Source organism: Oratosquilla oratoria, chromosome 16, assembly GCF_046742065.1.
Source record: "Oratosquilla oratoria isolate Oo_2021 chromosome 16, ASM4674206v1, whole genome shotgun sequence".
Classification (NCBI taxonomy): domain Eukaryota; kingdom Metazoa; phylum Arthropoda; class Malacostraca; order Stomatopoda; family Squillidae; genus Oratosquilla; species Oratosquilla oratoria.
This window is the reverse complement of record NC_134792.1, coordinates 35,995,970-36,008,534: the sequence shown is the minus strand read 5'-3', so window position 1 is coordinate 36,008,534 and position 12,565 is coordinate 35,995,970. Positions and strand designations below refer to the sequence as shown.

The 12,565-nt window shown below is 39.1% G+C and overlaps 1 protein-coding gene across 4 annotated transcripts in view; it reads left to right on the top strand.

Moving 5' to 3' along the window:
* The first annotated feature begins 1,977 nt into the window (after nucleotides 1-1,977).
* The window catches only part of MED22 (Mediator complex subunit 22), a 16,036-nt gene continuing 5,448 nt past the window's right edge, over nucleotides 1,978-12,565 (top strand). The window contains exons 1-3 of one of the 4 annotated variants that reach the window (XM_076199501.1): nucleotides 1,978-2,131; nucleotides 8,446-8,579; nucleotides 10,370-10,470. In XM_076199501.1, coding sequence (XP_076055616.1) covers nucleotides 8,474-8,579; nucleotides 10,370-10,470 — 207 coding nt within the window. In that variant the 5' untranslated portion in view covers nucleotides 1,978-2,131; nucleotides 8,446-8,473. Of the gene's footprint in view, nucleotides 2,153-2,273; nucleotides 2,389-5,275; nucleotides 5,298-8,445; nucleotides 8,580-10,369; nucleotides 10,471-12,565 lie in introns of those variants that run through there. The other 3 variants (XM_076199502.1, XM_076199504.1, XM_076199503.1) reach the window with 3 other exon arrangements.

Sequence of the window (12,565 nt, the reverse complement as noted above, 5' to 3'; positions counted from 1 at the left end):
CTAAGAGGAGATTCTATGAAGGAGTGATTGTGCCGACAGCACTGTATGGGCCAGAAATATGGAACATAAGAGAGGAGGAGTTTGAACATGTTTGGGATGAAGTGCCTGAGAAGTACGATAGGGGTTACTAGACTGGATAGAGTGAGAAACGAGGAGGTGAGGAGGAGAGCAGGGGTGGAAAGGGAGTTGGGAGATAGGGTTGATGGAAGAATATTGGGATGGCTTGGGCACATGGAAAGAATGAGTGAAGAAAGATTAGTAAAAGAAGTGTGGAAGGAGTGAACATGAGGGGGCAACCAAAGATGAGATGGATGAATGGGGTCAAAGGGACATTTGGGAAAGAGGGGAATGTCTGTTGAGGAAGGACGGGAGAAGGCAGAAAACAGGGGTGAATGGAGAATGGTTGTGTATGAATGATGCTGTGATGTATGAAAAGGAGTGGATGGGGGATGAGGGAGTATGTATGGAAAAATAGATTGACGCAGCCCTGTCTTCTCCTTTTCTGCATGAGGGGATGGAGGGGGGGAGGGTCACCGATTTGATTAAGCGGCGTTGCTGGGGATATGCTGTGTCTTTCAACACTGCTTCTGACCCAGGGCAGTGGGCGAGATGCAGGAATGACCCGTCATCCAGGAGTAGCCAAGATAAGAGGGAGGGAGGAGGTGAATGGGAGTGGAGTATGTATGGATGGAATGGGTGGGAGTGGAGTTTATGCCTTTGTTTTTGGCTACCTCCCTATTAAGGGGGGAAAAGCCTTTGATATATGTATGTATGATTTCCGACAATAAAATTTTATAGTACGTTGATATTGTAGTAGTTTTAGTTCGGAACAACGGCAGGACAAATGAAAATCAACACAAAATATCTAATCTCTTTCTTTTGGTAATTAGCCACAAGGTGCGACACTAGAAGTGTCACATGAGAAATATAGGTGAAGCTCGGACTAAGGCCACAGCTTAGTGGAGCTTATGGTTGTAGCTGGACGTGGAGCCTAACGTCAGCGAGGCGGTAGCAGATGATGACGGCGAGGCTCGATGGGACAGCTAGAAGACTGGACGAGGAGATGTAGTTTGTGCGCTGGTCGGTCTGGTCGGTACTGTTCTGAATTCTGAATTCTGAATTCCTAGGAAAGACCACCCGCTTGCGCGGGATCGGTTTTTGTGGGAGGGGAAGAATGTCTGTAAGAAAATGAAGAAAAGATAGTAGCGTATAAAAGAGGGCTATTGCCACCGGGCGAATTGGCGAGCGATTTGGGGCAGTTTGTGGTCGTGGCTCGGGAGAAATGGACTGGGAGCTTGGACGGCGGCGCCGAGGCCGGGAGTAGGATTAGGGTCACCAACAAAATTTTGAAAATGGTAGGAGGCGTAGTAGTAAAGGTGGAAAAACGGAAAAATCTTTAGTGGGAGGTAAACTGAAATGAGAAGATGTAGTATAAGAGAAAGTTAGAAAAGAAGCGAATTTTAGTCGGCGAAACGCCGACCTTTTAAAGGAGGCTGGCGGGAACGTGAGGAGTTTTCCAAGTTCCTGATTGGCTGACCGCTGGCTGGCAGGGGCACCCTTGCGAACTACGCTTGCCAACTACAGGAACTTGGAAAGGCTAGCTCCGAAGATTCTTTGATTAGTGTGTGACGGGTCGTAGGATACATCACGTCACTACACCATATTATAATTTACAAATTTGTTACTTAACTTTCTTTGCTATATCGCGTAGGTGTGCACTTCTAAAAAAAATACCTCTTAAATATCTCCTATACCTCCTCTTCGGTGTTATATTATCCGTAAGGACAGAGGCGCTGTTGCGATGAATTAAATAAAAAATAAATAAATAAATAAAGTCCTCTTTGACGAAACCTGTTGACTTTGTTCCGAAACAATTCATTCAGTGATCACTGACTACATTTCTTACCTAAAAATAAAGTGAACAATATTTTCCATTATTTTTATTTCCTTGTGTGCTTTTTTACTTGATATATTCAAATTATATATTTAAAAACGAACTTAGAATGTTTACAGTTTGTAGTTGGTAGTTCATTCAAAACAGATTACTGAGCGGTGGAAATGTTGTTTGGCAGTTTGTTATGATTACGGGGGAACGAAGGTCAAAAAGAGGAGGCGACAACAGAAAAAGGAGGCAGGTTTTTGGAATGCAAATGTACATTTGTTGTTAATACATTTGAAATAGTTATGCATTTTCTTAAAAATCATGAGTATCTTCAAATTATTTGAAATTCTAGTTTCCCAATTTTTTTTTTTTTTAATATCCTATGTGAACTGGTACAACACTGAACAGACCAAAAAATAAACAAATAAACAAAAACCGCCTAGATAGATATTTCGAGTCCAACACCAATCAAACAGTTCTGAACATCGAGAACTTCTATACTTTAGGTAGTGGTTCTTAACTGTTTACACCCCCTCTCAATTCACAGGCAACTATTATACTATAATACTATAAACTAGTCGATATAAGGATTAAGTAGCTAAAAGTCGCTGATGAGTATAATGCAATTTGATTTATCCATCTAGCTGTCCTAGTTCTCGAGATATTGCATTTTGAATTGAATTAAATCGGGCCTATTTGTCCGAGGAAATCGGGCCGAAACGTGCGGTCTGACTGATCGCCGATCAAACGTAAACAATGACGGTTTTTACTGACAGGCACAATTTTATATAAAAAATTTGCATATGGTTGCATTATTTGACCTATTTAAGATGTGTGATTTCCATGTAATTTGATCATATAATTACGTTTTTATCCTCTGCAAAATTACCCACCACAGCTACGAATACCGTAAAATTACATGAAAAATCACACATTTTAAAGAAAATAATTTGAATAATTCAATTATATGCAAGGTATTACGCTAATAACCCAATAGTAACAAACTTAATAGTGTAGTTTGATCCATACCACCAGTGATCATAGATAGCGGGCAGGACGAATCGTAGCTGTGGTCCGTAATATTACGGAGGATGAAAACGTAACTTCTCTTCGATCAAATTACATGAAAATCACACATTTTAAAGGAAATATTTAAAATAATTCAACTATAAGTCTATTACACTAATAACATAATAGTAAGAAACTTAATAGAGTGAAGTTTGGTCCATATCACCAGTGATAGATAAGATGGCGGGATGGATGTTGATGTTGTTATCCGATAATCCGACCCGATAGAAAAAAAAAAACTAATTTTAACAACCAATTTCTCAGCTCTACCGTAACATACTGACTTTATTTTGGTATTAGAATAATCCACGATACTAGTAGTTTTGGTTAATTATGGTCAGTTGCCCGCACAATAAATTTGTTAGCTCATTTTTTACGTTGAAACATATACCAATTTTTGATATACTGCTGAATGCAGGCCGCCATGTTTATCTAATGTTTTTATTGACCGACATGTAACTGATGATGTGAATGTTTGAAATTTATTACGATCGTAGTAAATACACTCACGCAACATTTTTATTAATTAAATTTCCCGCGGTATGTAAATTTGGCCGTTTGAACGGCGGCGTGCGCATAAAATGACGCGCTATTGTGCTCGTCATCGACGGTGGCGCCTGTGGTTGTGTTTGACCTACCTAGATATAAGGACCAACAAGTCTGTTGCTGCTTGCAAGTTTGTATTCTTTTGACTTTGTACTCCTTTGGTACCTTTCTCTTGCAAGAGATGTGGGGTAACAGATTGATTTGTTTGGTACGTTTAATGTCACAACCTTATTTATCAGTAAGCCCTCAAGTAGAAGCTACCAATTCATTAAATTTGAAACATGACCTTAATGGTTCAGTAGGTATGTATGTAGAGGTCATGCAATTTTGGTCAATTTATAGTTTTACCCAACCATAGAATTTGCGATGGAAATGATGTACATAGTTCATATCACAACATTTCTCACCAGAAACACATAAGCCACATATCAAATTCTATGGTTGGGTGAAACTATAAATTGTCCCAATTGTCTTATAAGATAGCTGAAAATGAATATCACAAACATTATATAATTTTCAAATAAGATTAATATATTAATTGCCATGTATTTGTGGGTGATAATTGGTTTCACTGTTTTGTTTTTGAAGTAACTTTGGTAAAATCTTAGTTGTGCACACCTACACAATATAGCATTAGAAAATTAGATATTAATTTTGTAAATTATATGAATGTAATATACAATTTTCTAGGCAGAAATAACTAACAAAAAACCTTGCTACAAGCAAATTTACTAACGAATGAAGGAGAGCTGTAGGATACAGTCCAGACGCCATGTTGTCATCTGTCCAATCCAGTCAGTGTCAGTTAGATGATGGCTTTCATGTTGTTGAGCGGGTGTTCTTAAACTCCAGGTGATGTTAATAAGCACTGTTGCAAAGACAATAGGGCTTCCTTGGACTTTATGAGAAAACATGGTGTTCTGCTGTTGTCTGTTAATTGCCCTTGGTACAATAATAATCAGGTTAGGTTACAAATTAGGTTAGGTTAGAATAGATAAATTTATCCTTTCATTTCTTTGACCTCAGCATCTATCAAAACAAACATGGTGTATCATTAATCAGCCATGACTATTCGTTAGTAAATCTGTTTTAGTAACTTTTGTTATTGATATATTATAATTTACAAAATTATTAATTTTCTATTGCTATATTGTGTAGGTGGACATTTCTAAAAATTTACCGTAACTTTGAAGTACATGGCTGCTAGACTGATAAAATTCCAGAATCATACAAAAGCGGATACCTAACATGAAACTTAAGTTGTCCAATAACTCCTAATATTATAACCTAACATAACCATTACATAGAAAAAAAAAATTCGAGTGCAAAAAAGTGAAAAATGTGTTTGTGTGATACTGGAATAGAACTGTTCAGCCATGGTATCAGCAGGATAATTTTTTTTTTTATTATTTTTCTGGCAAAATGTTTAACAACTAAAGTGACAGCAGTATTTAAGGTTTTGGATAGTAATAAAATTTGCCATTTTTACTTTTCAATTGAGAAATCTATATTTTAAAAAAAATGTGGGTATTTTTTTAGAAGTACACACCTACGCACTATAGCATTAGAGAATAAAATATTAAATTTGTAAATTATAGTACATTATGTTAATAAACATTTTACTTGGCAGAAATCAATATCAGAAAACGTTGCTAAAACCTATGCAGAAATGAATGAAGTCTCATTGACTCGTTTAGAAGCCATCTTTGTTTGGATAGATTTAGAGGTCGGAGGCAACAACGACAACCCTGATGACCTCTAGAATTACAGGTACTGCATTACTAAATGCAGGTTAGGTTAGGTAGGTAGGTTAGGTTTGGTTAGAATAGACAAATTTATCATACTTTAATTTCTTTGACCTCCGGCTCTACCGAAACAAAGATGGTGTCTCAAGCAACCAAAGCGGCTACATTTGTTTGTTTATAGCTTATAGCAACTTTTTCTATCATTGATTTCTGCCAAGAATGATGTATATTATATTGATGTATTATAATTTACATACATATACCAAAGTTTTTTTCCCCCCCTTACATGGGAGGTACCCAAAAAATAAAGACATAGAAACCACTCCCACTCCTTCCATCCCCTACATACTCCACTCCCCTCTACCCTCTTCCCTCCCTCTTATCTTGGCACCTCCTGGATGATGGGTCATCCCTGTATCTTGTCCACTGCCCTGGGTCAGAAGCAGTGTCGCAAGATACAGCACATCCACAGCAAGGCCGCTTCATTAATTCGGCGACTCCTCTTCGTCCCCTCATGCAGAAAAGGAGATGTTGGGAAGAAATTCCTTCAGGCTGCGTGAATTTATTTCTCATACATACTCCATCATCCCCCTTCCCCTATCCACTCCCCCTTATGCATCACAGCATCATCCATACACAACCATTCTCCATTCACCCCTATCTTCTGTCTTCTCCCATATGTGTATGTATTATATGTGTTATAATTTACAGAATTATTACTTAATTTTCTATTGCTGTATTGCATGTGTGTTTTCAATAGAAAGAAGAACAGTATTATTTAATTTCTGATTGAAGAGTCATGACTGAATGTTGGCTATTTTTGTCAATCATTTTGGTTTAACATTCAAAGATTTAACCTGGGCTAACTTTAGCCAACTTTGGAGATACCTCATTGTTGAGAAAAGATGTTGGTATTACTCCTTCATAAGGGATTTGAAGAGGTGGATGCTGTACATGACAAAATTGGGGTGCTTGTGATGTATCAATTTTATATTTTTGAAAGTTGATGCCATTATTATTAATTGTTCTCATAAGATATTTTTTAAAGTATTAAGTAAGAGGTGTCCTAAAAGCAAAAAAGAAAAACACAATTCTGACAAGCATCCAAAAATAAATGGCAAGTGATATATGAATTTCACTGATTAGAAGATGCAGTAATGTGATGGGATATTTTCAACTATTTGTTGATTGAAATAATTTCTGGTAAATCTTTAGAAGTGCAAACCTATACAATATAGCAATAGAAAACTAAATATTCATTTTGTAAATTATAATATATCAACATAATATCTGTTTTTCTTGGCAAAAATCAATAATGGAAATAGTTGCTAAAAGCTATACACAAATGAACAGAGCCACAACGACTGCTTGAGATGCCATCTTTGTTTTGATAGGTGTGGAAGTAAAGAAATTAAAGTATGATAAATTTGTCTAACGATTGCTTGAGATGCCATCTTTATTTTGATAGATGTGGAAGTAAAGAAATTAAAGTATGATAAATTTGTCTAACCTAACCTGCATTTAGTAATGTGGTACCTGTAATTCTACATGTCATCAGGGATGCTGACGGCCTGTTTTGACATTCAATCAGACTGCAGGGTATAGAGGAGTTTCATCATACATACATATACCAAGGCTTTTTCCCCCTTACAAGGGAGGTAGCCAAAAAGGAAAGGCATGAAATCATTCCCACCCATTTCATCCCTGAATACATTCCACACCCCTCCACCCTCCCTCTTATCTTAGCACCTCCTGGGTGACGTGTCATCCCTGCACCTTGTCCACTGCCCTGGGTCAGAAGCAGTGTCGCAAGACACAGCACATCCACAGCAAGGCCGCTTCATTAAATCGGCGACCCCCCCTCTCCGTCCCCCCATGCATAAAAGGAGGAGACGGGGAGAAATCCCTTCGGGCTGCGTCAAATTTTGCTCACACATACCCTCACCCCCCATCCCCCTGCCCATTCCACCTCATGCATCACAACATCATCTATATACAACCATTCTCCATTCACCCCTGTCTTCTGTCCTCTCCCATCCTTCCTCAACAGACATTCCCCTCTTCCCCTCTTCCCCCTTCACCCCATCCATCCACCTCATCCTAGGACATCCCTTCATGTTCACTCCCTCCACATCTGCCTTCCATACCTCTTTTACCAGTCTTTCTTCACTCATTCTTTCCTGTGTCCAAACCATCCTAATACTCTTTCATCAACCCTATCTCCCAACTCCCTTTCCACCCCAGTTCTCCTCCTCACCTCCTCATTTCTCACTCTATCTAGCCTAGTAACCCCCATCATACTTCTCAGACACCTCATCTCAAACACATTCAAACTCCTTCTCTCTTCCTCTCTTATGTTCCATGTTTCTGCCCCATACAGTGCTGTTGGCACAATCACTCCTTCATATAGTCTCCTCTTAGCATCCATTCCCAAATGTCTATTCCTCATTACACTCTTCAATCCACCAAGGCATTTACTCGCTTCTCTCAATCTACATTCTAGCTTGAAGAATAGCATGAAGCTCAGCTTCATAGCACTGTTTTAAAAATATATAGTGTGGTGATGTCACTTGGAGTGGGAGAACGCCTGGTGCACGTCAATGCCATTCTTCAAACTGACATTGACAGGACTAGATAAATGACAATATGGCATCTCAAACCTATTGTTGCAACTCCTTTTGGTAGCGTATTTGCCTTTAGCAAGGTTTTTTGTAATTGACTTCCACCAAGAAAAATGTATATTACCTTGATGTATTGTGACTTACAAAATGAGTATTTAATTCTCTTTTGCTCTATCATGTAGGTGTGCACTTCTAAGAAAATACCTAATTTCTTTAGGGAAAAAAGTAATCCCATGAAAATAGAAATTAAAGGTAGAACTGATTACCATTCAAAATTCTCTAAATGCCATATTTTTCAGATTTGGCAAAATTAACTAAGTAAAAGAATTGTTATATGTTCTGTAGATTTTATCTATTTATTTTTATTTCATAATTTATTTTTTTTATCATTATTATTATTATTTATGTACATGTGGGGATTTTTTTTTTCTGATTTGAGTGAATCTAATATGTCTTGCTCAGAAATCAATACCTCTTCTACATATTTGTTGGAGAAATAGGGTGATGAGGTCTATTTCTTGTTTGATTTTTTTAGGTATATTTTCATGCCATACCAAGTAATATTAAGTTTTATTATTTACAGATTTTGAGTCGGTGGATTACATAAGCAGATGGCAACACAAACAGGGAAACAATCACAAGGCAGGGAGGCATTACTTAAGTCGTACAATAAAAGACTTAAGGATGACGTGAAATCAATTCTTGATAATTTCATGGGTAAGCTGGAGGTGTATTTTTGCGAGATAATTAAAGTTTGTATCAGAAAAGGCCCTTTTTCAACTCTTGTAGATTTGTTTGACTACAGTTGCAATCAGTGATTTGTATTACAGTACCAAATTTTTAGATTACAGATTGTTAATCATAGTTGTAGCACTGGGAACTGTAGCTCCTTCCTGTTAACAATTGTGTGTGTGTGTGTGCGTGCATGTGTGTGTATTTACATAAGGGGACGAGAAGGGAGGGTCACTATGTAATTGAAGCAGCCCTTCTGTGGATGTACCATGTCTTGCTGCACTGCTTCTGACCTGGCAGTGGACAGGAATGACCCTTAATCCATGAAAAACTAAGATGAGAGTAAAAACATGGATAGTGGATTGAAGCAGATTAGGTGGGGGTGGGTGCATACCTTGGCTGGCTATCTCCCTTATAAGGGTGAGGAGGCCCTTGGTACAGATAGATAGTATACAGGAAAGGAGCAATGCTCATAAAGTCTTGTCCCTTATTCTCCTGTTATCATGATGATGATGATATGATTTAATGTCACAAATTCCCCCCTATTGGAGGCTAGGACGGTGCCCCTCACAGGGCTTTGTAGCGTGGAATTTAATGAACCATATCCTTGGTTCAACTTTGCCGGTGGCAGGATTTGAGCCGCCATTTCCTCAACCTTTGCCGCAAGTACCGGTGCCCTAACCTGCTCAGCCAGTGAGCTTCCAGTTATCATACTTAGTCAAAAATTTATGTATAGTTCCAACCTGGGTAATATCACCTTATTCTCTAATTGTCATACCAAGATTTGGATTCATGTATGGTTCTAAATTGGGGTGTTGCTTACTTACATTTGCTCACCACATGTGCATCCACCATGCTTCTTGGATTCTGCATTGGTGTGGAACCATTTTCATTTCATTGACTGAAAGTGGTAGGGGAAGGGGAGGAGTCATTGGTAGTCAGCTCTCCATGTGAGAAAAAGTGTAAGAAATTAATTTCAGCCCCTTAGGGCTCCACATCCTGATGAAGGTGAGGAGGTTGGCAGCTTTTGAAAATGGGCACCTCTGCTATCCATCTTGCAGAACCACAACCATCCCACACTTATCCAAAACCCTATTCATTGTCCCTCCCATCTTAGCTCCTCAAGGAAGAAAGGTCATCCCTGTCTCTTGCCCTGCTGCTCAGTTGAGAGGCAATGCAGCAATATGAATTGGAATAAGAGGAAAAGAAGGGTAATAGGGATGAAAGGAAGAGGGAAGGAGTGTAGGTTTGTTGAGTTGAGGGAATTTTTATTCTTATTATTTAGTTTGTCTTTGTTGGAGAGGCAGGGGTACAGATTTCATTGTTCTCCAATCATTTGGTTGTTGTTGTTGTTGTCGTTCCCTAGACTGTCTGTCCGAGCAGTCCCGTCTCCCCAAGGAAGGCCACAGCCGAAACTGGGTTTTCCCACAAATCCTTTATAGAGTGTATGTTGTGTTGTTTGCGTGCATGATTGTGTATAATGCAGTCTTCCATTATGTGTTGTATGGTATGGGGTGAAGTGTTACATAACTTGTAAGCTACCAGAAGAGGCTGGACGACCGTGTTGTGAACAGCTGCCCAGGATGTAACACTTCACCAATCATTTGGTTTTGGGGACTGGTTGGATCCCCCAATACTGGTTTGGCAGTCCTTATCATAGGGATTTCTACCATAGATGAAAACTTGAAAGGTATTTAGATTTGTAATTTCATAAAAAAAAAAAAAAGTTGTCAGTTTAACATATTGCCTTTAACACTTAGTTTAATATTTTGCAGAGATCGTGAAACTTGCTCATGTTGAAGATGAAAGTCAAGTTTCTAGATTGACACAAGTAGAAGAAATAAATTTCCAAATGCATGTAAGGGCAGCAAATATGGTGAGTATTCTATTTCCCTTTACAGTTCATTCATTTGATAAATAAAAGTTTTGAAAGAATATTATGCTTCAAATTGCTGTGGACAGTGAACATGGTAAACATTTAGACAAACACTCCCCCAGTCTTGTGGCATATTCCTCTCTTTTAGACACACACAAAACAACTTCACTAGCCAATCCCCATCCAAACTGCCTTTCTAGCTTTCATCTTTTTCTATATACCTATCATTTTCTTCTCCCATCTTTCATTTTCGTAGGACCTCCAACAGTCACAGTCTCTCCCTCCCTAACCTCTTCCGCATTCAGTGGTTCTTGGAAATTCTCTTCCAGTCTTCCCCATACTGCTTTTACTCTCATTAACATCTGCCCCTCTGTACCCTTATCTTTTCCTCTTCCTGAATTGTCCCTCCCCACACACTCCTACCCCATCTTACATCTGCCCTCCTCTTTGCCTTCTTCACCTCTCTTCTTGTATCTTTTAAGGTTCCATAGTTTTATCTTGCAACCAATCCACATATTACAAAGGAAGAGCATGCTGACAGGAGACCTTTTGGTCCATAACTAGGTCAGATGCCAGGAAAAAGTAGATAAATGAATAAAATAGATAATACATACATATACCAAGTAGCCAAAAAACAAAGGCATAAACTCCACTCCCACCCATTCCATCCCCAACATACTCCACTCCCATCCACCCCATTCCCTTCCTCTTATCTTGGCACCTCCTGGATGACGGGTCATCCCTGCATCTTGCCCTCTGCCCAGGGTCAGAAGCAGTGTCGCAAGACACAGCACATCCACAGCAAGGCTGCTTCATTAAATTGATGACCTCACCTCTCCATTCCCTCGTGTAGAAAAGTAGAAGACGGGGAGAAATCCCTTTGGGCTGCATCAATTTATTTTTCACATGTACTCCCTCACCCCCCATCCTCCACCTACTCCCCTTCATGCATCATAGCATCATCCATACACAACCATTCTCCATACATCCCTATCTTCTGGTCTTTCCTGTCCTTCCTCAACAGACATTCCCTTCTTTCCCAATGCCTGTTTTACCCAATCCATCCATCTCATCCTAGGTTGCCCCCTCATATTCACTCCTTCCACCTCTGCTTTTCACACCTCCTTTACTAATCTTTTTTCACTCATTTTTTTTCCATGTGTCCAAACCATCCCAATACTCTTTCATCAACCTTATCTCCCAACTCCCTTTTCACCCCTATTCTCCACCTCACCTCCTCATTTCTCACTATCCAGCCTAGTAATCTATCATACTTCTCAGCACCTCATCTCAAATGCATTCAAACTCCTCCTGTCTTATGTTCCATGTTTCTGCCCCTTACAGTGCTGTCAGCACAATCACTCCTTCATACAATCTCCTCTTAGCATCCATTCCCAAATGTCTATTTCTCATTACACTTTTGAATCCACCAAGACATTTACTTGCTTCTCTCAATCTACATTCTACCTCTATCTCCACCACTCCTTTTCCCACTACATTTGCAACCAAGTATCTAAAACTATCCACTTCCTCCAGTCTCTCTCCCTTAATACTCACTTCCAGTCTGCTGCCACTTGCTCCCCTTGTACATCTCATCACCTTACTTTTACCCACATTTATCTTCAACTTCCTTCTTTTGTACACCTTCCCAAATCCTGTCACTTACTTCTTCAAACCCTTCTCTGATCAGCAAACAACAACTGGCTTATCTCCCATTTTTCTCCATTTTCTTTAACCATCTCTAATCCCTGACCCACTACCCTTGCATTTACCTCTCACACCACCCTATCCATGTATAAATTGAACAGCCAAGGTGACATAACACATCCCTGACAAAGCCCCACCTTTACTTCAAACCACTCACTCTCTCCATTTCTAATCCTAACACAAGTTCTACTATTGTAAAAATTCTTGACTGCTCTTAAAAGCTTTCCTCCTATCCCATATACTTGTATATGTAATACCTCCCACAGTTCCTTCCTGTCTACCCTGTCATAAGCCTTTTCCAAATCCACAAAAGCACAAAAAAATCCTTACATTTTCCTAAAGCTTTCTCACATATCTGCCTTACTACAAAAATCTGATTTACGCAACC